The sequence below is a fragment of the Dipodomys spectabilis genome, unplaced genomic scaffold, assembly GCF_019054845.1.
Source record: "Dipodomys spectabilis isolate Male_0828 unplaced genomic scaffold, ASM1905484v1 ptg000069l, whole genome shotgun sequence".
NCBI lineage: Eukaryota > Metazoa > Chordata > Mammalia > Rodentia > Heteromyidae > Dipodomys > Dipodomys spectabilis.
Genome location: NW_024870746.1, coordinates 7,121,570 through 7,147,694, shown reverse-complemented (window position 1 = coordinate 7,147,694; position 26,125 = coordinate 7,121,570). Strand labels below are relative to the sequence as shown.

The 26,125-nt window shown below is 43.7% G+C and overlaps 2 protein-coding genes and 1 pseudogene across 10 annotated transcripts in view; 1 reads left to right on the top strand and 2 right to left on the bottom strand.

Annotated features, from left to right (window-relative positions):
• Nup210l (nucleoporin 210 like) overlaps window positions 1–11,377 on the bottom strand; it is a 91,010-nt gene extending 79,633 nt beyond the window's left edge. For both annotated transcript variants that reach the window (XM_042681814.1, XM_042681815.1), the window contains exons 1-4: window positions 11,178–11,377; window positions 6,889–7,025; window positions 4,549–4,680; window positions 164–257 (exon numbers count right to left, since the gene is read on the bottom strand). In XM_042681814.1, the coding sequence (XP_042537748.1) occupies window positions 164–257; window positions 4,549–4,680; window positions 6,889–7,025; window positions 11,178–11,377 (563 nt within the window). The remainder of the gene's footprint in view (window positions 1–163; window positions 258–4,548; window positions 4,681–6,888; window positions 7,026–11,177) is intronic.
• A 1,233-nt stretch (window positions 11,378–12,610) lies between these two features.
• LOC122109251 lies at window positions 12,611–13,193 on the top strand (annotated as a pseudogene).
• A 2,030-nt stretch (window positions 13,194–15,223) lies between these two features.
• Window positions 15,224–26,125, bottom strand: part of Tpm3 (tropomyosin 3) — a 37,318-nt gene continuing 26,416 nt past the window's right edge. For 6 of the 8 annotated variants that reach the window (XM_042682359.1, XM_042682361.1, XM_042682364.1 and 3 more), the window contains one exon: window positions 15,224–16,658. In XM_042682359.1, coding sequence (XP_042538293.1) covers window positions 16,576–16,658 — 83 coding nt within the window. In that variant the 3' untranslated portion in view covers window positions 15,224–16,575. Of the gene's footprint in view, window positions 16,659–17,515; window positions 17,956–26,125 lie in introns of those variants that run through there. The other 2 variants (XM_042682366.1, XM_042682367.1) reach the window with 2 other exon arrangements.

Here is a 26,125-nt window from a genome sequence, read left to right as displayed (position 1 = left end):
AAATAACTATATTTCTCTCATAAGTCTATCAAAGACATTTTTCCCTGGGAAATATATCTCTTTCAAAGAAGTCCACAGAGCAGAATTATCCAAGTGTACACACACGGTGGCTTTTCAGTATGCACACTTGTCAAAGGTAACTTATGATCAGTTTCCAATTTACCTAATTTTGCTAGACAGTCCTTCTCTTGCTGACTCGTTATCCTGTGCAATGCTCCACTCAAACATCATCCCTGCCAAACTACTGAAAGTATTTCCTATAGAACAAGGCAAAAAGCAGACAAGAGAGAATTATATATGCAAAAACATTCAGGTATCCTCAACAAGAGAAATGTGACAAGAAAATTATTTTTAGGCCTCAGTTACAAGTAATAGTAATATTATTACTGACATAAAACACATATATGGGAGCTAGACAAAAGTGGTTCACGCCTACAATTCTAGATACTCAGGTGGCTGAGATCCAGAGAAATCTCAAAGATGGCCTGGGCAGAAAAGTTCTCAAGATTCTATGTCCAAAAAATAATCAGCAAAAAGCTGGGCTGGAGAAATGGCTCAAGTGCTAGAGTACCAAGCAAACAAGCTAATTGAGACCCTGCATTCAAACTCTGGCACTGGCAAAATAATTAATTTTATAAATCTCACATATATGGAGCTAGGAGCATAGCTCAGTTAAAGTTGAAAGTTTGCCTAGCAAGTTCCCAGTATTAAAACAAAACAAGGGCTGGGAAGGTGGCTCAGTGGTAGAGTGCTTGCCTTGCATGCATGAGAAGCTGGGTTCGATTCTTCAGCACCACATAAGCAGAAGAAGCTGGAAGTGATGTTATGGCTCAAGTGGTAGAGTGCTAGCCTTGAGCTGAAAAGCTGAGGGACAGCGCCCAGGCCCAGAATCCAGGCCCCATGACCAAAAAAAAGAAAAGGAAAGAAGGGGCTGGGAAGGTGGCTCAGTGGTAGAGCGCTTGCCTTGCATGCATGAGGCCCTGGGTTCCATTCCTCAGCACCACATAAGCAAAAAGAAAAAAGCCGCAAGTGGCGCTGTGGCTCAAGGGGTAGAGCGCTAGCCTTGAGCTGAAGAGCTGAGGGACAGCGCCCAGGCCCAGAGTTCAGGCCCCACAACCGGACCCAAAAAAAGAAAAGAAAAAAAAAGAAAAAACAAAACAAAAATTGTTCACCTCTGTAATCCCAACTATTCAAGAAACCGAGATCTGAGGATTGTGGTTCAAAGCCAGCCTAGACAGGAAAGTCCATGAGAACATTATCTCCACTTAATCAGCAAAAAAAGCTGAAAGTGGAGCTAAGGCTCAAATAGTAGAGTGCCAGCCTTGAGTGGAAAGAGCTAAGGGATGATGCCCAGGCCTTGAGTTCAAGCACCAGCAGTAGCACACATGCACACAAATCCATATATGATAAAGATCTTCACACTAACAATATAAGCACTTTGCTTCACAAGTTTTCTGAAAGTAAAAAGAATTCAAGCATATTAACTTCTTTTTTTTTTTCCGGTCATGAGGCTTGAACTCTGGGCTAGGGTACTGTCCCTCAGTTCTTCAGCTCAAGGCTGGCTCTATGCCACTTGAGCCACAGTGCCACTTCAGGTTTTCTGAGTGGTTTATTGGAGATCAGATTCTCACAGCCTTTCTGCTGGGCTGGCTTTGAACCTCAATCCTCAGATCTCAGTCTCCTGAGTAGCTAGGATTACAGGCATGAGCCACTGGCACCCGGCAAAGCATATTAACTTCTAGCTGACAAAAGTACATTACATTCTTTCTGTTCCTTTCTATAGAAAGGTCAGTTAACATCTATCTTATGGTTGACAGTCACAGTTAAACCTAGTTACTTCAACCATTTTTACAAAAACTAGATTTCAAAAAGAGGTGTGTTTTTTATTTTTTTTTAGTGCAGGTCCTGGGGCTTGAACTCAAGGCTTAGGCACTCTGAGCTATTTTGTTCAAGGCTAGCACTCTACCACATGAGCCACACCTCCACTTCCGGCTTTCTTGGTGTCTAATTAGAGATAGTATCTCATAGACCTTCTTGCCCAGGCTGCTTTGAATTACAGTCTTCAGATATCATCCTCCTGAGTAGCTAGGATTATAGGCATGAGCTACTGGCACCAAGCAGAGTTATTTTCTTTTTCTTTTTCTTTTTCTTTTTCTTTTTGGGGGGGGGGTCCAGTCGTGGAGCCTGAACTCTGGGCCTGGGCGCTGTCCCTCAGCTCTTCAGCTCAAGGCTAGCGCTCTACCACTTGAGCCACAGTGCCACTTCCGGCTTTTTTCTTCTTGTGCTTATGTGGTGCTGAGGAATCAAACCCAGGGCCTCCTGCATGCAAGGCAAGCACTCTACCACTGAGCCACCTTCCCAGCCCTCCATGAGACTCTTGTTTATTGTTTATTTATTTATTTTTGGGTCCGGTCATGGGGCCTGAACTCTGGGCTTAGGTGCTGTCCCTTAGCTCTTCAGCTCAAGGTTAGCACTCTACTACTTGAGCCACAGCACCACTTCTGGCTTTTTTCTTTTTGCTTATGTGGTGCTGAGGAATCGAACCCAGGGCCTCATGCATGCAAGGCAAGCACTCTACCACTGAGCCACCTTCCCAGCCCTCCATGAGACTCTTATCTCCAAGAAACCACTAGAAAACCAGAAGTACCGCTGTGGCTCAATTGGTAGAGCATTCACCTTGAGCTGAAGAGCGCAGGGACAGCTCCCAAGCCTAGAGTTCTAGCCCCACGACCAACCAAAAAAACAAAAAACATTACTCTTTGGGTAGGCACCAGAAACTCACATCTGTAGTACTACCTATTCAGGAGGCTGAGATCTGAGAATTGTGATTGTAACTAGTATCTCCATTAATCAGCAAAAAGCCAGAAGTGGAAATGTAGTCAAAAGGTAGTGTGCCAGCTTTGAGTGAAAAAGCTAAACAGGAGCTCAAGGCCAAGCTGGAGCATTATGAGAGAGAGAGAGAGAGAGAGAGACAGACAGACAGACAGACAGAAAGAGAGAACACGCAAGCAAGCAAACAAACAAGCCTGAGGTCCTGGTTCAAACCCTAGTATCAACACCAAACTAAAAAAATGGGGAACTAACAGTTGTTTTTTTTTAACGTTCCTCTTTTTGGTGTTACTGGGGGTTGAACCCAGGCCCTTAGTGCTTGTAAGGCAGGCATTCTACTGCTTAGGCCATTTCTTCAGACCCTACTTGCATTGATTATTTTCAAGGTAGGGTCTCTATTCCTGTGCTTCCTCGTGTTCACTGAGGATGACAGACTTGTATCACTACACCCAGCCATTATGCTTCCCTCTGCAGCTGGGATGACAGATGCAATATACCATACTGAGCTATTGGTTGAGATAGTATCTCATGAACTTTTTGTGCCTGACCTAGCTACAAACCCCAATATTCTCTATCTTTCAAAAAACTGGGATTCCAACTTTTTTGGGGGTAAGGGACTTAAACTCAGTGCCTTATACGCCTGCTTGGCTTTTTTACTTTTTCACTTACAGCGGGTACTCTACCACTTGAGCCATGCCTCTAGTCTACCTTTTCTGCTGGTTAACTGTAGATAATCTTTTGGATTTTTCTTTCTGGACTAGATTTGAAGTGAGATAATCAGATCCCAGCCTCTCTAATAGTTAGGCTCACAGGTCTGAGCCACCAACACCTGACACTAAAATGTTCTAGCTGCTCAGTGGCAGAATTGGACATTTTTAAAAGTTCAGAAATAACGCACAATAGTAGACATTTTATTCAAGAATGCAGATGAAGATTGAAGACATGGCTCAATTGGTAGAGAGCCTGCCTAGCAACTATATTCATGAATTCAAACCCCAGTAAACACACACACACACACACACACACACACACACACACACACACACACACACACACACACACACACACACACACACACACACACACACACACACACACACACAGGAATGGAGATGATACATTGAACTGCAGTGAGAATTATTTCTTCTCATTTATATAAATTCCAAATGAGAAAATAAGTCTTATTTCTAATCTACTTTATCATTCAAGTTTCTGTTTCTAAGTGCTTAACATGAAGGAGTATTACCTTATTATTTTTTTTTCCTTTGGTTAGTTGTGGGGCTTGAAGTCTGGGCCTGGGCACTACCCCTCAGCTCATCAGCTCAAGGCTAGCACTCCACTTGAGCCACATTGCCACTTCTGGTTTTCTGGTAGTTTATTGGAGATAAGTCTCATGGACTTTTCTTTTTTTTTTGGGTCCAGTAGTGGAGCCTGAACTCTGGGCCTGGGCGCTGTCCCTCAGCTCTTCAGCTCAAGGCTAGTGCTCTACCATTTGAGCCACAGTGCCACTTCCATCTTTTTTCTTTTTGCTTATGTGGTGCTGAGGAATCGAACCCAGGGTCTCAGGCATGCAAGGCAAGCACTCTACCACTGAGCCACCTTCCCAGCCCTTCTCATGAACTTTTCTGGGCCTGGCTTTGAACCTCAATCCTCAGAACTCAGTCTCCTGACTAGCTAGGATTACAGGTGTGAGCCACCTAATACTCTAAAGTTCATTACCTTTAGCATCCAATGCTCTCACCATCAGCTCCAGAGGTGAATCATCTACATAGAGTTCTCGGGTCCGAGACACAATTTCAATGTTGTCTATGACATCAACTTTAACATCACAACGTAGTTCATGGTCAGTTACTATAATAAATCCAAAAATTCAATAGGTCATAAATCTATTGTATGTCCCACATGCACAAAGTTTATTTTAAAGATTATTTTTAGAAAGCTGGACATCAGTAGCTCAATAGCTCACACCTGGTCATGGGGCTTGAACTCTGGGCTTGGGCACTGTCCTTGCCCTCTTCAGCTCAAGGCGAGCACTCTACTGCTTGAGCCACAGAGCCACTTCCAGTTTTCTAGTGGTTTATTGGAGATAAGAGTCTCATGGGGGGGGGGGGGGGGGAAGGGAGGGGGGTGGCTGGGAAGGTGGCTCAGTGGTAGAACGCTTGCCTTGCATGCCTGAGGCCCTGGGTTTGATTTCTCAGCACCACATAAGCAAAAAGGAAAAAAAAGCCGGAAGTGGCGCTGTGGCTCAAGTGGTAGAACACTAGCCTTGAGCTGAAGAGCTGAGGGACAGCGCCCAGGCCCAGAGTTCAGGCCCCACAACCGGACCCAAAAAAAAAAAAAAAATTTAAAATTAAATTAAAAAAAAAAAAGAGTTGCACAGACTTTCCTGCCTGGGCTGGCTTTAAACCACAATCCTCAGATATCAGCCTCCTGAATAGCTAGAATTACAGGCTTGAGCCACCAGTAATCAGCAAATCTAAAACTCTTATTGCTTGAGCTGTGGCTCTAGTGGTAGAGTGCTAGCCTTGAGCAAAACAAAATTAAACCAAAAAAAACCAACAAAAAACAAAACACGATTATAAAAAAAAAAATTTGATAGCCAGGCGCTGGTGGCTCACGCCTCTAATCCTAGCTACTCAGGAGGCTGAGAACTGAGGATCATGGTTCAAAGCCAGCCTAGGCAGGAAAGTCCATGAGACTCTATTTTTTTTTTGGTTGGTCATGGGGCCTGAACTCAGTCTAGGAGCTGTCCCTCAGCTCTTCAACTCAAGGCTAGCGCTCTACCACTTGAGCCACAGCGCCACTTCCAGCTTTTTCTGTGTATGTTGTGCTGAGGAATCAAACCCAGGGCCTCGAGCATGCAAGGCAAGCACTCTACCACTGAGCCACCTTCCCAGCCCCTTTACTTAGTTTTTAAGTGGTAAAAAAATCCTTTTTCATAGTTTATGAAATGAAGATGTAAGTAGATTTTTTAAAATATATTTAGTAAAAGCCAGGCGCTGGTGGCTCACGCCTGTAATCCTAGCTACTCAGGAGGCTGAGATCTGAGGATCGCGGTTCAAAGCCAGCCCGGGCAGGAGAGACCATGAGACTCCTATCTCCAATAAACCACCAGAAAACTGGAGGTGGCGCTATAGCTCAAGTGGTAGAGCGCTCACCTTGAGCTGAAGAGCTGAGGGACAGCGCCCAGGCCCAGAGTTCAAGCCCCACGACCGACAAAAAAAAAAAAAAAAAAAAAAAAAAAAAATATATATATATATATATATATATTTAGTAAAGTAAAATGTTAGAAAACATATGTCAATTGTATTAAGAACGTGTTTATCACCAGGCATTTATCAAAACTTTCAGTCATATAGGCCTATGAATATGGCAACACAGTACTAGAAATACAGAGATAACAAAGATTCATATGCTGATCTGGATACAAATCTGATATGAATACAAATACCATTTTTTCTTGTTTTTTCTGTTTCTTTTTTTTTGGTCGGTCATGGGGCTTGAACTCTGGGCTTGGGCGCTGTCCCTGTGCTCTTCAGCTCAAGGCAAGCGCTCTATCACTTGAGCTACAGCGCCACTTCCGGTTTTCTGGTGGCTTATTGGAGATAAGAGTTTCATGGACTTTCCTGCCCGGGCTGGCTTTGAACTGTGATTCTCAGATCTCAGCCTCCTGAGTAGCTAGGATTACAGGTGTGAGCCACGGGCACCTGGCTGTTTTTTCTTTTTTAAAGTAGTCTTTTTTTTTTTTTTTTTCTTCCTTGATTCAAACTAGGGTTTCCATAGCATAAGGTATTATTCTAGGTTCTGGATCTTTGCCTATCTAGAGAGATAGTTATGTAAGCAAATACATATTTGATACATGTATGTATACATGTTTATCAATATTTATATGCATCTATATATAACATAGCTATGAAAGTCAAGAATATGAAGCCACAGTTAAAATATATATTGCAGAAATAAAAATGTTTTCATTTGATGCCAACATTATTTGTGTTAATCTTCTACACAACATATCAAATTGTGCCACCCAAAAGTGATAGTCTGTTCTTAACCTACCTACTTCTCGAGCAAGAATAATGCTGCTGAGTCGTATTGGTTGGGTAGATTCAGCAATGAGAACAGCTCTTTGGGAACATAAGGTGCCATTTTCATATAGAGGCTCAACAGTAACTGCATCATGATGGGTGGAATGCCTGCCAGAAAAAAATACTTAAAGAAGTATAAAGTCCGGAGGTCAAACGCTCATACCACTGCAATCGGGGAAAAAAATTAACTTTAGTGGAAAAGATGTCTATGCTTCTGGTCCTGGGGCTTGAACTCAGGGCCTGGGCTATCTATGTTCCTGAGTTTCTTTTGATCAAGGCTAATGCTCAACCACTTGATCTACACCTCCACTTCCACCTCTTTTGGTAATTTTAGTGGAGAGAAGAGTCTCACAGACTTTTCTGCCCTGACTGGCTTTGAACTAAGAACCTCAGATCTCAGCCTCTTGAGTAGCTAGATTATAGGCCTGAGCCAGTGGTGCCCAGCTACCGGGTATTTTTATTTTGTTGTTGTTGTCATTGTTGGTCACAGGGCTTGAACTCTGGGCTTGAGTGCTGTCCCTCAGCTCTTCAGCTCAAGGTGAGCGCTCTACTACTTGAGCCACAGCGCCACTTCCTGTTTTTTGGTGGTTAATTGGACTTTGCCCAGGCTGGCTTTAAACGGCAATCCTCAGATCTCAGCCTCCTGAGTAACTAGGATTACCGGCGTGAGGCACCAGCACCCGGCTACCAGTTATTCTTAAATGGCACTCTTTAAACAAGGAACATTGCTTATGTATCAGAATTGAAATAGGAGAGAGGACTGGAATGTTGCTCAGTAGTAAAGTGCTTGCCTAGAAAATGCAACATACTGGGTTCGATTCCCAGGACCAAAAAAAAAAAAAAAAACCAAAAAACTAACAACAACAACAACCAAAAAACCAACAAAAACCAAAACCAAAAACCCCAAACAACTTAAAGAAACACAATAAAATAAAATGGGAGAAATGTAGCTAAACCTTTCTCTAATCATTTGTAGTGCAAAGTCCTGAATTAATTCCTCCTTCAATGTATAAAGTAAGATTAAAGCAGGCTAGCAGCGTGGCTCAAGTGGAAGGGTGCCTGGTAGAGAGCCTGCTTAGGAAGCACAATGTCTGAGTTCTCTCTCTCTCTCTCTCTCCCTCCCTCTCTCTCTTTTTCTTCCTCTCTCTAACATTAATGCTATGTAAAAATAGCATTGAAGGTTGATTGTAGTGGTTTACATCTATAATCTCGGCATTTGGCAATAGAACCTAGATTTTGAGGTCAGCCTGGGCTGTCCAGCGAGACTGTCAAAAATGAATATAGCATAGACGTTGTATTTCCAATAAGATAGAGGACTATGTATCTCATACCTTGAGAAATGATTTCCTTAATCCTATAAACTGAGCTATTTAAGATGTTGAAGTTGCCTAAATTATTACTGAGTCCAAACCAAAATACAAAAACCCATTATTTTGTATGAACGGAAGGAATAGCTTTTCATTGTTTTTCTTTTTTTGGGGGGGAGGGGCTGGGAGAAGGACATGGGGACAATACTGGGGCACAAACTTAGGGCTCTTGTTTTGGCTTTTTCGCCTTAAAGCTGGCACTCTACCAGTTGAACCATACATCTATTTCCAACATTTTGTCGATTAACTGGAGTTCAGTGGAGTTTTCTGCTAGAGCTGGCTTTGAACATCCATCCTTAGATTTCAGCCGCTATGTAGCTAAGGAATACCTTTCAATACTAGAAAGATTATTTTGTATCATCCAGGAAATACACCACACCAGATCTTTTTTCTTTTTTTCTTTTTAAAGAGATTGAATTGGGAATCTTTATTAGAAAGCTGGTGACTGCAGGTGGACTCACGTTCCAAAGAACCTGTAGCTAACACTGGATCATTTTATAAGCCAAATTTCCTTATACTTACTCATTAAGTGAGGTGGACTCTGACTGAAAAAACAAAGAACTTTTGTTTTTTTCACATTAAAAAGAACAATAAGCCAGGCGCCAGTGGCCTGCACCTGTAGTCCTAGCTACTCAGGAGCCTGAGATCTGAGGATCACAGTTTGAAGCCAGCGGGGGCAGAAAAGTCCCTGTGAGACTCTTATCTCTGGAAGTGGCACTGTGGCTCAAGTTTTAGAGCGTAAAGCAGCTCAGGAACAGCACTCAGGCCCTGAGTTTAAGCCCCAAGACCGTCAAAAAAAAGCAAAAAACCCACTTCTTTTTGGTATTTTTTCCCTCCCCTCCAAAACTGATGTTTGAACCCAGGGTTCCAGGCTCTACCACTTGAGCCATGGCTCCCAGCCCTTTATTGATTGATTGCTTTTACTTTCTGGATAAGTGTCTTGTAATTTGTTTATTTCTGTATGTTGTCAGAGGTCAGTCTCAAACCATGATCCTTCTATCTATGCTGAGTAGCCGGGATTATAGCCATGTATCTCCATACCTAGTCATCTTTCTCTTGAGACAGTAAGAAATCTATTTCACTTATAATGAAACGAAGCTCTGGTATATTCTAGTTCACTTTGATTAGGTTCTCAGGAAAGTGAAGCAGGAACATAATGAGTTTAACACCAACCTGAGGCACAGGTTGAGACACAATAAAACCCTGCCTCAAAAATCAAAGCAACAGGGCTGGGAAGGTGGCTCAGGGAGCTCTTGCCTTGCATGCATGAGGCCCTGGGTTCGATTCCTCAGCACCACATAAGCAAAAAAGAAAAAAGCCGGAAGTGGCGCTGTGGCTCAAGTGGTAGAGCGCTAGCCTTGAGCTGAAGAGCTGAGGGACAGCACCCAGGCCTAGAGTTCAAGCCCCATGACCGACAAAAAAAAAAAAATCAGAGAAACAAGCTGGGCACTGGTGGTGTCATACCTATTATCTGAGCTACTCAGGAGGCTGAGATCTGAGGTTTGCAGTTCAAAGCCAGCCATGGCAGGAAAGTTCCTGAGACTCCTATTTCCAATAAACTCTCAGAAAAAGCCGTAAGTGGCACTGTGGCTCAATTGGTAAAGTACTAGCTTTGAGCAAAAGGAGCTCAGAGACAGCACCCAGACCCTGAGCTCAAGCTCCAGGATGAAAGAAAGAAAAGAAAGGAAGGATGGGCTAGAAAGGTGGCTCAGTGGAAGAGTGTTTGCCTTGCATGCATGAGGCCCTGGGTTCAATTCCTCAGCACTACATAAGCAAAAAGAAAAAAGCCGGAAGTGGGATTGTGGCTCAAGTGGTAGAGTGCTAGCCTTGAGCTGAAGAGCTGAGGGACAGCGCCCAGGCCCAGAGTTCAGGCCCCATGACTGGACCCCCCCCCCCCAAAAAAAAAAAAAAGGAAGGAAAAAAAAAGAAAAGGAACTCTTATTTTTTTGCTGGCTTTTTCTGTGGTTAATTGGAGATAAGAATCTCAGACATTCCTTAGGGGGCTGGCTTCCAACCACGATCCTACCTTTACATCAAGTATCCCGTCTTCAAACTCTGTAAATCCCTTGCTATAAGAGGAGAAAGACCTTTTTTGTTGTTGTTGGTCGTGGGGCTTGAACTCTGGGCCTGGGTGCTGTCCCTCAGCTCAAGGCTAGCGCTCTACCACTTGATCTATGGCGCCACCTCTGGTTGGAGATGAGTCTCCTGTCCAGGCTGGCTTTGAACGGCGATCCTCAGATCTCAGCCTCCTGAATAGCTAGGATTACAGGCCTAAGTCACCAGTGCCCGGGAGGAGAAACTTTTATATGACACAGGCAGATCTCATCTCCACGCAAGGTAAACCTCACAGTACACTTCATGGTCTCTGAACCTATTTCCTCCTAAATTGGGACTAACAGTACGTAAGACTGTAAAGAGTGAATGGGAGTATGGCTCAAGTGGTTGGACACAAGGAACCCTCTCCCCCGCCAAAGTACTGAATATTGAAGTAAATCATGCAAAGTATTTACAGTTAATAGCTGTCGATTTGAGACCTATCGCGCACTGAATAGGAATCTTCACACCCCAGGTCTTTCTGATCTTAGTTTCTTCAGATCATGAAAACTCTTATCCTAGTTCCTTACATATTGAGTCCCTCATAGTTATGAGCCATCAGTACCTACAGCTTTCTGAGGCAGGGCTTCCTTGTGCCCTGATAGCTAGAGAGCTGCTACCCCACAGGGAGAAGGCCCGACCCTCCTCCCCAGAGTAGAACACGCCCTGTTCAGAAAGCTTCACCTCCACTGTTCTCCAGGTAATCACACGTCCTTCCCGCCGGGGGCTTACACAGGTCACCCCCTACCCTTACTGGATGGTGTGGAAACGCATAGCCCAGTGACCTCCACCCCCTCACCAAGTGTAGCAGCCTCGCTGCGCTTCAAGGAGGAAAGGCACACGGCCTGGCTCCCGGCCGAAGGGTAGCAACACCTGCGGCACGTTAAGTTTGTTGGCTAGGGTCCCAAGCAAAAACAGCAACAGCAAAAGGAGGCGATGTAGAGACAAGCAGAAAAAGAGCCCGAAAGCTTGGAGCTCCGACATCCCAGGCCCACTCATGGCGACTAATGAGGTCCCAACTTCCCGCGCAACCAACATCCACCCCAGCACCGAAATTAGACCAATCAGCAGCCACGACGCAGGCAGGAGGTGGGACTTCTCCCTTGCTTGGAATTGTGGGATTCCCCCCCCCCCCCCGCCCCCAAGTGGGTCCGCAAGCCTACGTTACATTTTTTGGGGGGTCGGTTGTGGAGCTTGAACTCAGGGCCTGGGCGCTGTCCCTCAGCTCTTCAGCTCAAGGCGAACGCTCTACGGCTTGAGCCACAGCGCCACTTGCAGTTTTCTGAGTGGGTTATTGAAGAAAAGAGTCTCACAGAGTTTCCTGCTGGGCTAGCTTTGAACCATGATCCTCAGATCTCAGTCTCCTGAGTAGCTAGGATTACAGGCGTGAGCCACGGACGCCTGGCTTACATTACAGAAATTTTAGGCTTTAACCAAGCTACCCATTTAATGATTCCATTCCTAAATACTGGATGATAGCCCTTTGTAATGTTAAGAAACAGGCAGTCTACAAAGACCAACTCATTTCTCCCAGCTTGATTTCTCATTCTCTTGTCTGACTCATACTTTTTTTTTAGGTATCTTTTGTTATTCACAATCATTTCCAGTCAGCATTGGCCTAAGTCTATAAACGGAAAAACGTTCCAGTGTCTAGTATATAAACAGCTGCACTTTGTAAAGAGAGGCCTGTAATCTTTGCCAGGAAATAAGATTCATGCCCCTCTTGAAGGCCAGACTACAGGAAATGCCATACAATAAGAGGCAGCTTTGAAAGTCATCATCCACTTACTACAGCCTGCCTCTAAACTAATACTCTGGGAGTACTTAAGTAACTGTTTTCTTCAAATATCCAATAGAATAGTAATTGAAGGGCTGTTTCAATCAAACATTAATGAGTATGTGATCATCACCTCCTACAAAGAATGTGGTTTGTAAGAATGAATTCATAGCTGGACACCAGGGGCTTATGAATATGATCCTAGCTCCTAAGGAGCCTGAGACCTGACATTACAGAAGCCAGATAGGGCAGACAAACCTGTACAACTCTTGCCTCCTACTGATCTGCAGTGCAAGAGCTCAAAGCCCAGAGTTCATACCCCAGTATAGGCACACACCATAAACACAGAAAATAATAAAATAAATTCTATGGTCCACATGGAACCATTTTACAGAGCGCCTGGTCCTGTATTGAATCTGTAGGGTTTGCCAGGCAAAGGAGATTGGGTTAGGCAGATGGTATCTCAATAGAAGAACATGAAGACCTCCCACTGGCGATTCCTCCTGAAGGAGGAGCAGGAGGTGATGTTGGCAGCCCCCAGCCATCTGAGGTGACAACAGGTGCTCTGGACTCCCTGTGCAGACAGTTCCAGAGGAGGCTGCCCCTAAGAATAGCCTCAACCTGGGGGCAGGCCCATCTTGGAAACTCCAGAGCTAGAGCATCAAGGCCTCCAAGCTGCAGCTTGCTCAGTTAACATCTTGGGTGTCATGTTCCAGAGGATCCAGCAGTCCTGCCAAAGTGGAACCAAGTGGATGATGGAGACAGGTGCCTGCAAGGAGGAAAAGAGGGAAGAAAAGGCACCTCCTAGCCTGAGCCAGAGGAGCATCAAGTTATGTGGAGCCACCTGGGAATCAAGAGAGGGAGCACTCCTCTCTGTCCAGTTGCCACGACCCCACCAGCTGCAGTGGCTGAGGAGGGAGGCTGCCTTCCAGAGCCCCTACTCCTCAGTAGAACCTGGAACCAGTGGGTGTATAAATCCAGCATTTCCAGAAGCTATTCACAAAACTGGAAGAGGCTATCATAGCTGCAGAGCAGTGACATGGCCAACCCCCTCATTCATGACTGAGGACAAGGCCCTGCACGATATCTGCTGCCCACCCAAGACCTTCCTGGAGGAAACATGAGTTATCACGCCTGGGCCACAAAATCTGATTAACCTGGCATGCTGCTGTCTCAGCCATGCCTGGGCCTAGAGCAATGACCCCTGCTACATCCTGGGGTGACTTGGGGAGATGCAGGAAATTGCTCATTTTCCCCAAGAAGACTTGAGCATAAAACTCATCACACACAGTCTTGTGGTTGGTTGCCTCTGAGCCCTTTGGGGTTTACTCCTCTGAGCAGGAGTAAAGGTTTGAGGAAATCATCATAAACTCATACCCTACATTTCCAGGGTAGTTCGGGGGATCCATGTTTCATTCCTGCTCCCTGCCCTGAAGGGAGAGGAGTTATTCCAGACTTTATGAACATGGTGCTTATTTATCAGACAGGAGGCATTGTGGGTAGGTTTCTGCCCTTCATAAATAAACATTTTATATGCACACACACAAATATGGTTGTAAAAAAAAAGTTGGTGCCGGGCACTGGTGGCCCATGCCTGTAATCCTAGCTACTCAGCAGGCTGAGATCTGAGGATCACAGTTCAAAGCCAGCCCAGGCAGGATAAACCACTAGAAAACCGGAAGTGGTGCTGTGGCTCAAGTGGTAGACTGCTCTCCTTGAGCTGAAGAGCTGAGGGACAGCGCCCAGGCCCAGAGTTCAAGCCCCGTAACCCACAAAAAAAAAAAAACAAAAAAAAAGGTGACTCACACCTGTAATCCTAACTACTGAGGAGCCTGACATCTATAAGACTGCAGTTTGAGGACAGCACTTGCAGAAAGGTCTGCTAGACTCCGTCCCTGTAATAACCAACAAAACACCAGGCTGGACGTTTGACTCAACTGGTAGAATACCAGCTGAATTAAGAGTTCAAACCCCTGAACCAGGGGAAACAAATGTGTACACAAAGCCAGGCACTGAGCTAGGTGCCACTGGCTATGCCTGTAATCCTAGACACTCAGGAGGCTGAGATCTGAGGATCGCAGGTCAAAACCAACCCAGGCAGGAAAGTCCTTGAAACTCTTTTATAAGCAAATAGCCACCAGAAAAACAGGAAGTAGTTATAGCTCAAATTGGTAGAGTGCTAGTCTTGAGCAAAAGAGCTTTGGGACAATGCCCAGGCCCTCAGTTCAAGCCCCATGACCAACAACAAAAAATGTGTATACACACACACACACACACACACACACACACACACACACACACACAATTTGGCTTGACATCAGCATTAAACTTAGTAACCTAAAGAAAGCCTGGCACATAAAAATATTTCTAGGGGCTGGGAAGGTGGCTCAGTGGTAGAGCGCTTGCCTTGCATGCATGAGGCCCTGGGTTCGATTCCTCAGCACCACATAAGCAAAAAAGAAAAAAGCCAGAAGTGGCGCTGTGGCTCAAGTGGTAGAGTGCTAGCCTTGAGCTGAAGAGCTGAAGGACAGCGCCCAGGCTGAGTTCAGGCCCCACGACCGGACCCCCCCCAAAAAAAAAATATATATATATATTTCTAATCTTCACATTTACCTTGAGAGTATATGTTAACTCCACTTTATAGACAATGACACTAAGTGATTTATTTCCAGACATAGGAGCTGAGCTTTGAACTCATTTCCACTTCCAAGGTGTGTGCTCTCTACACTAAATCCTGATAACACCACTCGCAAAGTTCTGACTTTTCAACCCAAATACCATAGCTCCTGTGGAAAAAGCACATTTGGATTAATAAATAAGTCAAGGGGCTGGGAAGGTGGCTCAGTGGTAGAGCGCTTGCCTTGCATGCATGAGGCCCTGGGTTTGATTCCTCAGCAACACATAAGCAAAAAGAAAAAAGCCAGAAGTGGCGCTGTGGCTCAAGTGGTAGAGCGCTAGCCTTGAGCTGAAGAGCTGAGGGACAGCGGCCAGGCCCAGAGTTCAGGCCCCACGACCAGACCCCCCCAAAAAATAAATAAAATAAAATAAAAGTCAAGTACAACTGAGGGTTAGAGGGACTGGTACTTTATTTCAAAAAGACACTTGTCAATATTCAGTATCAAAACAGTTGCATTATTGTTTTCTCTTTCTCCTAACTGGCCCCAAAGAGACCACAAAGAAAGGAGAGTACATTATAAGCCAATAAGCTGAAGGATGTACACCTAACAGACCTCACAGAGACCTCATCTAAAAGTGGGAACTGGATGGGAAAAGACACTCCAAAAGATCAGCATGCTGCCAGCCCTCAGACTGTAGAACACTCTCATAGCCAGACGGTGGCCAGGGCTCCCCAACCCTGAAGCAAAGTTTCAAAATAATATAAAAATGTTAAAGTCTTATACATAAGCTATTCAAGATTTGTCCAGCACTGATACAAAGCACAATGAGATGGCACTTTTAAAGAGCAGCTTCAGACCCAGAACAGGGTGATGAGATGAGTTTCATATGGCTATATTAGTGGCAAAAACATAATTTTCTTAATTTAGTTGAAGGAGGCAAGACAGCAGTTAAGTGGTCATCTCAACACTTGAGGGACACATAACCCATTTTGAAGAGTTAGGAAGGACAAAGAGATGAGACAAAAATTTGGTCTCAGGGCTGGAGATGTGGCTCAATGGCAGAGCACTTGCCTAAATTGATCCCCAGCACTGCAATAAGGGAAAAAAGAGGTGATGGAGGTTCTCAGAGGTCTCAGCATCTTAATTTGGTCACTTCTGATGAAAAAGGTAAGTAAGAATAAGCTTGTCCAAAGATACCTTAAAGCTGAAAACCTGAACAGCATGATACTTGTTTTCATTTTGTGGCTAATTCCTAGAATCACCTATCTGGTTTGGCTGGTACTTTGTACAGAGCAATGAGGTTTTCCATGGTGGAGTCTTTCCCTGGGCTCTATTTGGCTCTCAACAAGGCAGGCCCGTATCTGTTTCCCTCCTCTGGAGGGCAGTACGCATTAGGCTGAAAAGTTAACCTTCCAAAGGGAGAAAGGATTCGACTGCTGCTTCAGAGTTGTGGAATTATTTGGAATGTTTTACAAATGGCTGCTAGGACAACACAAAAAATTAATTACAACATGTGTACATCACAACATGCTTTTAAAGACATTTCGCATTGTGCTCACATTCCCTTAAATGTTGTTCCCAAAAGTGCACAGCCTCTAGCCCAGCTAGAATCTCTGGGAAGAGGCTGAGACAGTTAGGTGAAAAAAGACATGAAGGATAAAGGGTAGAAAGGGTTGCAAAAGGAGAAAGCAGCCTTTCCAGTTAAAGATCAGCCCTCAGTTTCAAGGTCAGCTCCCGATAGGCTGGCCTCAGGCGGAGTCAGGGTCAGAGGGAGGTGCAGTGGCAGGTGGGACTGGGGAGCTCTACATCTCATTCAGGTCAAGCAGAGTCTGGTCCAGCATCCTTTGTGTACAGAGGTGCTCCTCTTTGGTGCATTTCAGTTTATCTAATAGGGGTAAAGGAGAGAAATTACAAAAAAAGTAAATTTCAGGCTTTGTTGATTCTTTTAGACTTGCTTCGGTTGCAGGGATGCTGCAGACTCATAAAGTAGCTAGCGGCCTTTCCAACCACAGAAGCTATTGCATCCCTGGGTTCTGCAGGGCCTTTGGTTATTGAAGCTGTGGGAGTTGCTTGCTGTACTTCTGGTGAGAGGGAGCCGAGGACCTTATTAGCCATTTCTTCTCTAAGAGAGCAAGCCTGAAGCATTAGCCATGTACTCTTCTAGACTTTGCCCACAGGACAAAACCTATGTAAAATGGCTCACTAGAGCATGACCATTGCAAACTGGAATGGGCATATTTCTTCCATTACAAACCAACTACACAGCTAAAAAGAGCACAGAAGATCATCATGCACTATACACTTTCTCCAAAAGAGAAGGTAGAAGGAATAATGGGGATAAACAAGAGTCTTCAGGGCTAAGCCCAAGATTCTTCTAAAGAAAACAAAGTCAAGAATACTATACAAACATATACTTGTAGACAAAAACCTTAACTGAGACTTTTGCAGGGCCACTAGCCAAAAGTTACTTGCAGTTAAACATAAACCAGGAAAGGAGGCAAGAAGGAAATTATCAAGAAGAAAATCAGTAGCAGAACATCAAGGAACATCTACCTGCTTAGTGAGCAAACCATGGACTATTTTAGAGGGGAGGAAAATATTCAGATCTTCAACTCAGAGTTGATGATGGCAATACAGACCCATTTTTAGACTCCACACCCATCTTTCCCTTCCCTTGTCCACCCAGTCAGAAGGGCCCAATCCCTGGGGCCTCCATATGAAGCAGCTACAACATCTGGTCAAGTCAATCTCTTTATTGTTAGAAAACATCCATGCAATAGAACACATCCTATAGTCAGTGCACAAGGGAAAGGGCAGCAGTTAAGTGTGGAAAACAGAAAATCCTTCCAAAGTTTTCACTAAAAACTCTCAGGCATTTCCTTTCATTACTCATAATCGCTTCTAAAGGGTTGAAATAGTTAGCTAACTGTTTCAACTTTATGGTAAGCTTAGGAAATTGGCAGTGTTCTAACTGCTAATTTAAAAACCACCTGGTTAGGACAAATTAATAACTTTTAAAAAGTCAATCAGCTTTTTTCTGGGGTCCAGGTCAGTGGTGTGAGCAGAAAGCTCGGTTTACTGGGCATCAGTGAGCCCTGCCCATCAGTCACACAGATCATGCAGCGTTAGCTTCAGCTCATTAGAAAGCAGGCGGTTTCGCTCAAGTTGGCTGTAGAGACGCTCTGCAGCAGCAAAGGAGAGGAGGGAAAACAAGAGGAGAGGAAAAAAAGGAGGAGAAAGAGAAAAAGGGAAGGTTAGTAGAGTACCAGAAGTCATGTGAGTCTTAACTAGCTGGCATATATAACATGCATCTGTAAGGCAGGATGGATGCAAGGAGAACTGAAGTCAGTAAGAGTCAGTCAGTTGGTAGAAAGACCAACATAGGAATGAAATAAGAATTTCAGACTGACAAATTGGTAGGTGCACACTGAGGGAGGGGAGAAAAAAAACCTCAAACACCTCCACAGTATTTATTTCCTAAATTGAGAAACTGAGGTAAGTCAAACAAGGGAAAGAGGGGATAGTCAGCTTAGAAGAAATGATTCCATAATAATCAAGAGTGAAAAAAACTGAACAGCTGGACATTTTATCTGTACAAGTATTCAATAGTATTATACAGAGTAGATTGGGAAACATTACCATCTCTCTCAGTCCAACACTTTCAAATACTTCTTTTAAGTATTATGTGACAGACCCACGTAAGAGCCTATCCAATTTACATTCAATTTCTCTTTTCTAAAAGAACCCAAAACTGTTAGATCAACAGCATGCCCAATCTAGGGAAGGTCAATTATTGCTATAAGCCAATTAAGACTACCAGGGTTTTGCTTGTTTGTTTGTTTTTTAATTTCTTCAGACTCTTCTGCAGTGAAGGGTGATCAAATGATGTAATTCTGGCTGAGTAGGGTGATAGGCTACTGAAGAATTCTAGGAAAATCTTAGCTTTCCCTCTTGCCTTGAACATGGATGTGATGTACAGAGCTTCAGTATTTCAACCTTAAGAGAAAATGCTTGGCAACACACTGGTGGCTTGTGCCTCTAATCATAGCTACACAGAAGGCTGAGGATTACAGTTCAAAGTAGTCTGGGTAGGGAAGTCCATGAGACTCTTATTTAATTAACCACTGAAAATGGAGCTCTAATTCAAGTGGCAGAGCACTAGCTATGAGCAAAAAAGCTCAGAGAAAGTGCCCAGGCCATGAGTTCAAGGAGACCAGGGGAAAAGGTAAAAGAGGAAAGGTGTTAAGTTATTCGTGGCTAGACCTGTCTGAAGATAAATTCCATATTTAAGCTACTATTCAGCTTTTTCTTATAACTAAAGCAATCCTGATACAAATATATTCAAACCCACTGGCTTTTTCTGGGGTTTTCTAATTGGAACACACCTTAATTGGGGAAGTGAGTTATGGATAATCCAGTTCTATTTTGTGTTTGTGTGTGTGCATGCATGTGCATTTACACCAGAATTGAACACAGTGGAATTGAACACAGCTGGCACTCGAGCAATGCCACCAGTTCCACCATTTTGCTGGTTAATTAGAGTCTGGTGGTTTTGTCTGTTCTGACTGGCTTTGAACTGAAATCCTCAGATCTTAGCCTCCATAATAGCTAGGATTATAGGCATTACCACCAGTTTCCAGCTCCTTTTTTTTTTTTTTCAACATAGTCTTGCTAGACACACAGCTGGCTTCAGATCCATCCCAATAACACAGTGGTAACAGAAGTTTGGAGACAGGAAAGCCAAACTTATTCCTGGTCAACTCCTAATGTCAGCCTCTGAAGTTTAGAGTAAGTTTCAAATAAATTTATTCCTATTTTATAACCTGTTTAAAAATGGTATTAGAATCTCAAAAAGGAAAAAAAAAGATACTTCTCTGTCCTGAAATCAACTACTTCTATGGGCAGTTTTCAAGTCCTTGTCTTTTGGGCTGAGGTTTGCCCTAATTCCACCAGGAAGCTAGGGGCCAGGATGGTCCCAATAGTACTTGCCACTTCATGTATACTATAAAAATACAGAGCATGTGTGTATTTAAGAGCCTGTGTGGGAATAACCAAATAGCTGTAAGGTAAGAGTAGAAATTACAAGATATAGCCCCTCCTGAGATGCTGGGGATCAAACCTAGGAAAGAGCCCAAACACTGAGCTGTGGCCCCCATCTTAGGGGACTACTCTTTTAAATTGTACGTCCCATTAAAGCAACGGAATTTTGTTTTGTTGTTAAAGTGTATGGTATGTTTTGTCACAAAGACCAGAAGGCACTATAGATACTCGTCAGCATACAGAAACATGCAGGATCTTACTGTATGTCTGAAAATTATCCTACCCTAGAGAATTAAAAGTTCAGGGGCTGGGAAGGTGGCTCAGTGGCAGAGTGCTTACCTCACATGCATGAGGCCCTAGGTTTGATTCCTCAGCACCACATAAACAGAAAAAGCTGAAAAAGCTGGAAATGGTGCTGTGGCTCAAGTGGTAATAGCACTGGCCTTGAGCTTAAGAGCTCAAGGACAGAGCTCAGGCCCAGAGTTCAAGCCCTATAACTGACCAAAAAGAATAAAACCTCAGCTGTGCACAGGTGGCTTACACTGTAATCCTAGCTACTCAAGAGATATGAGGATCATGGTTCAAAGCCAGCCCAGAAAAGTCTGTGGGACTCTTATCTCCAATTAACCACTAGAAAACCGGAAGTGGCGCTTTTGGCTCAAGTGGTAGAGCACTCGCCTTGAGCTGAAGAACTGAGGGATAGCACCCAGGCCCACAGTTCAAGCCCCACAACGGGGGGGGGGGGGGGGGGGGGGGGAGGATAAAATAATAGTTAATCATTGAAAAATAATACTATTATATAAGCTAAGAGACCTGGGATTGGGCCCATCTTATTCATGAGGCATTCTTTTTCTTCTTCTTTTTACAGTCTCACTATGTATCCAACCTAGGGTATTACTTGCCATCATCCTGCCTTAGCCTGGAATTATAGACATACACAACTACACCAGCTTTCTGGAACATTACTGACAATAGCAGGTACTCAATCTCATGAACTTCACTTCTCAGTGTATACTGTTGTATTATATATAGATCTCATCTATATACAAGTTTGTTTGACTGTTTAGGGTTATTTTCAGGATCTTGTCCCGCAAAACATTCCAGTCAATGATAGTTTTGTTTCACTTAGGGAAGAGTGGGATCCTTTTATTGCCTGACTACATAAATCCCAGAACACAATTCCCTGAATTTTACTCAAGGTCAGAAAGACAAATGCAACTGTCGTCTCACCTTGAATTTAGCTTCTAACTCTGCTATCTCTAAGGATTAAAAGTTCAGGATCAGATACTAGCTAGCTTATTAAAGCTTAGGTTCCTGATAATAGAAGAATAGGAAATAAGGCAAAACTAAGATAAGAGTACCTACTAGGTCAGATGTTCATTTCAGCCATACCCAATAAATTACAATATAATCTCACAAAGCCAAAGAGTATCTGGAAGGTAGAGTAAAAGGAAAAAACTGGGATTTGTTCAAGCTGTCCAACTATACAAGTCAACTGTCAGATAAAAATGGGCCCAGCTACATTTGTTCCTCATCCCAGTAATGGTTAACAAGGGAGGGAAGTCTAAGTTTTCACTCATCAATTTGTGGGTTTTATTTTGTTTTTTAAAACTGGGCTTGAACTTAGGGCATGGGTATTCAAGGCTGGGGGCTCTTCCACTTGACCTCCAGCTTCACATCTGGCTTTTTTGGTGGTTAATTGGAGATAAGAGTCTAATAGACTTTCCTGACATGGTTGGTGGTTGGCTTCAAGACTTGATCCTCAAATCTCAGCCTCCTGAGTAGCTACAATTATAGGCCTGAGCCATCAGCACACCCAGGAGGGTCTTGCATTTTTTTTTGGTCTAAGGACAGCCTCATGAGGCAATCTTTTTATTCATGCCTCCAGCATAGCTGAGACCACAAGTATATACTACTACCTTGCTCAGCTTGCTAACAGAAAAGTCTATTTGCCTGATCTGACCTTGAACTACAATCCTTAAGAGCTCTGCCTCTACAGCTGTTAGGATTACAAGTATGAGCCAAGTCTGGCCCTTGAAATTTTATTAAATGGTCTGAGTTCTGTATTCCCAGTTTCCTTTCACATCAACTCTCCCATCTAAGCCTCAGGATCTTGTTTTTACCTGGATGCCAGTCAGTTTTTCAGACAAGTATTCCTCTCCTAGTATATGATTCCTCCTTATGTCTTTAACTTTCTTGGTCTCAAAACTAGTCACTTGACTTTGCTCACACAGAGCAGTCAGGTCATTCAACATGCTCACCTTCAGTGACATCTTCCTACTACCACTATTCTAGTCCAGATCCAATTATCCTCTCATGGAAAACTGCAATATCCTAATCCTATCCAGTATTTTCCAAAGTGTACCATATTCACAACAAGCATATATAGTGGTATGTATGTTGTAGAGAGTAATGGTATGTATTCAAGCAGTAAGTATTTATGAACTTTAAATAAAACAAATTTGAAATTAAGAGTACCTTACTAATATACTCATTCAAATGCAATGTTTCTTTTTCAAGACAAGGTCTTGCTATGCAGTACAGGCTGGCCTCAAACTTGTGATTTTCCTACCTTAATCATCTAAGCACTGCTATTACAGGTATGCACCACCCAAGCCTGGCTCCATTATATGCTTTTTTAACTTAGCTATCAGATTCCTTTTCTCTTCTGGTACTCATTCTGGGACTTGAACTCTTGCTTGGGTTTCTTGCTCACAGCTGGTGCTGTCACTTGAGCCATATTCCCAGTCTGGCTTTTTGCTCATTAATTGGAGATGGCGTCACATAGACTTTCCTGCCTAGGCTGACTTATTTTTCTGTCAGGCATAGGGCTTAAACTTAGGGCTTGGGACTCATGGCTAGTACTCTACCACTTTAAGCCACAGCTTTACTTCCAGTTTTCTTATAGTAAATTGGAGATCAGAGTCTCATGGACTTTCCTGCACAGGCTGGCTTTGAATTGCAACCTCAGATCTCAGCCTCCTGAGTAGCTAGAATTACATGCATGAGCCACAAGGGCCACCATGGCTAGGCTGACTGCGAACTATAATCTTCCAGGTCTAAGCCCCTTCAACAGTTAGGATTATAGGTATGACCAAGCTGGGCTTGGAAAAAATTCAAAAATATTTTTTTTTTTGGTGCTGGAATTCAGGCAGGGCCTATGCACAGTCCCTTAGCTTTTTTGCTCAAGGCTGGCATGCTACCGTGTGTGTGTGTGTGTGTGTGTGTGTGTGTGTTTTCTACCACTTAGAGCCACAGCACCACTTCTGGTTTTCTCATGGTTAATTGGAGATAAGAGTCGCACAGACTTTGCTGGCTGGGCTGGCTTTCAAACCACAATCCCCAGATCCTCAGCCTCCTCAGTGGATAGGATTGCAGCCTGATTTTAGAATATAACCCTCTCTCTCTCTCTTTTGGCCAGTCTTAAGGCTTGAATTCAGGGCCTGGGCACTGTCCCTGAGCTTCTTTTTGCTCAAGGCTAGCACTCTACAACTTGAGCCACAGAGCTACTTCTGGCTTTTTCTGTTTATGTGGTACTGAGGAAACGAACCCAGAGCTTCATGCATGCTAAGCAATCATTCTATCTCTAAGCCACATACCCAGACTATTCTTTTCTATACTATAATATACCTCTATAGTTGTGTATCCTTACCACTGCCTTTATTATTTTGTTTCTCTCTAATTAAAACACTGTCAACTGTTCCTTAGCCGAACTTGGTTAATCAAAACTCCAATGTTAGCTGGGTGCCAGTAATCCTAACTACACAGGAGGCTGAGATTGGTTTGAAGCAAGATGAGGCAGGAAAGTTTGTAAGACTCTTCAAAAAAGCTGTGAGTAGAGCTATGATTCTTGAGCAAAAAAGCTCAACACCCAGCCTATGTTCAAGTCCCGGGATAGGCACATACATACACAAAAAAGTCCAATCTTAACTATTTGGGAGGCTGTCAACAGAACTCAGTTTAAGTCATCCAGAGCAGAAAAGTTAGTGAGACCCCCTTACCCTTCTCAACAAAGCTGAGTGCTAAGCCTGTCATCCCAAGCTACAAGACAGACAGGTTAAGTGGATGGCAATACCAAGCCAGCCCAGGCAGAAATTCTACAAGGCTCCATCTCCATGGGATGGAATCTAGATGCTATGGCACATGTCTGTGATCCTAGAGACAACAGGAAGCCTGTATTAGACAAATTTAAGTTAGGTGTGGGCTCAGTTAAGAAGGAAGACCCTATACTAAAAATAAGCAGTGAAAAATAAGGCTGGGTGGGTGCTGGTGGCTCACGCCTGTAATCCTAGCTACTCAGGAGACTGAGATCTGAGAGGATTATAGTTTGAAGCCAGCCCAGGCAAGAAACTCTATGAGACTCTTTTTTATTTTTATTTTGTTGGTCGTGGGGCCTGAACTCTGGGCCTGGGTGCTATCCCTCAGCTCTTCAGCTCAAGGCAGCGCTCTACCATTTCAGCCACAGTACCACTTCCAGCTTTTTCTGCTTATATGGTGCTGAGGAAATCAAACCCAGAGCCTCATGCATACAAAGCAAGCACTCTACCACTGAGCCACCTTCCCAACCCCTTCAAAAGACTCATCTCCTCCAATTAACCACCAGAAAACCAGAAGTGGTGCTGTGGCTCAAGAACTCAGGGACAGCGCCCACGCCCAGAGTTCAAGCCCCATGCCCAACCAAAAATAGAAAAGAAAAGAAAAAAGGCTGGAGATATATTGTTCAGCAGTCTCCCACACGTGCACATGTCCATGCAAGCACACGTGTGCGCACACACACACAAAGTCTTGGTGGTTCACACGTGTAATCTCAGCCCTCAGGATTTATAAAAAGCTGAAGGTAAGATGATCCTGAGTTAAAGCCAAGTTTTAACAAGTTTATGAAATTAAACATGCTTTTGTTCCCAATTGAGTCTTTCATATTACCACATTAGAATCAATCTCCTCACCTCCCCCCCCTAAACTCTAACATACTTTATTAAAAATTTCTGAAGCCAGGCACTAGTGGCTCACACCTGTAATCCTATCTACTCAGAAGGCTGAGATCTGAGGCTCACATTCAAAGCCAGCCTAGGCAGGAAAGTCCATGAGACTCTTATCTCCAATTAAAAACCAGAAAACCAGGGGCTGGGAAGATGGCTCGGTGGTAGAGTGTTTGCCTTGTATGCATGAAGCCCTGGGTTTGATTCCTCAGCACCACATAAGCAGAAAAAGCCAGAAGTGGCACTGTGGCTCAAGTGGCATAGTGCTAACCTTGAGCTGAAGAGCTGAGGGACAGCATCCAGGCCCAGAGTTCAGGCCCCACAACTGACAAAAAACAAAAAACAGAAAACCAGAAGTGGAGCTGTGACTCAAAGTGGTAGAGTGCTAGCCTTGAGCTGAAGAGCTCAGGGACAGTGCCCAGGCCACAAGTTCAAGCCCTATGAATGACCGGGGGCAGTGGGGGGGGGGGGGGCGGGCGCGGCGAGGGCAGGAGGGAACATTGGTACTCATCACGTTGAATCCTTAGCTTTATGCAGATACTTTTGTGAGGAAGCATGGTACCTTCATTTTTGTTATCATTCCCCATCTGAACACTATATCTAGAAAACACCACTGTCAGCTGATTAAATCTATCTGTATTTTAATCTCAAAGGCTATGTGGCAGGGAGAAATGGTATTGGTAGAAAGAAACCTAATTTAATGAGACAACTTTTAAATTAGGAAAAAGGTCTTACTTTTATCTTAATCTCTTTTTTTGTTCTCTTTCACTATCTCTTCTATTTCTTTTCTTCTTCTTTTTTTTTTGTAGTACTGAGAATCAGGCTCTAAGCAACAACCCACAGTCCTGGTTGTTTAAAATAAAAGCAGGGGCTGGGAAGGTGGCTCAGTGGTAGAGTGCTTGCCTTGCATGCATGAGGCCCTGGGTTCGATTCCTCAGTACCACATAAGCAAAAAGAAAAAAGCCGGAAGTGGCGCTATGGTTCAAGTGGTAGAGGCTAGCCTTGAGCTGAAGAGCTGAGGGACAGCACCCAGGCCCACGACCAGACCCAAAAAAATAAATAAATAAAAGCAAATTTCAATATATACTCAAGAAACTGAAGCATTACACAAACAAAACTTGAATGATTAGAGGACTGCAACTGGCAACTACACTATCCAGACCACTCTGCTGTGTAAATCTGAATAGGACTATCTGAAATATTTTTATTTAGTCATATAATATAAACCAATAACAATTTTACTAGAAATTTGTGTAATAAATCCACCCTCATGTGAACGTGAAATACGCATGATTGGCCATTTTAGTTTTTCCAATAATAATTTACCATTTAT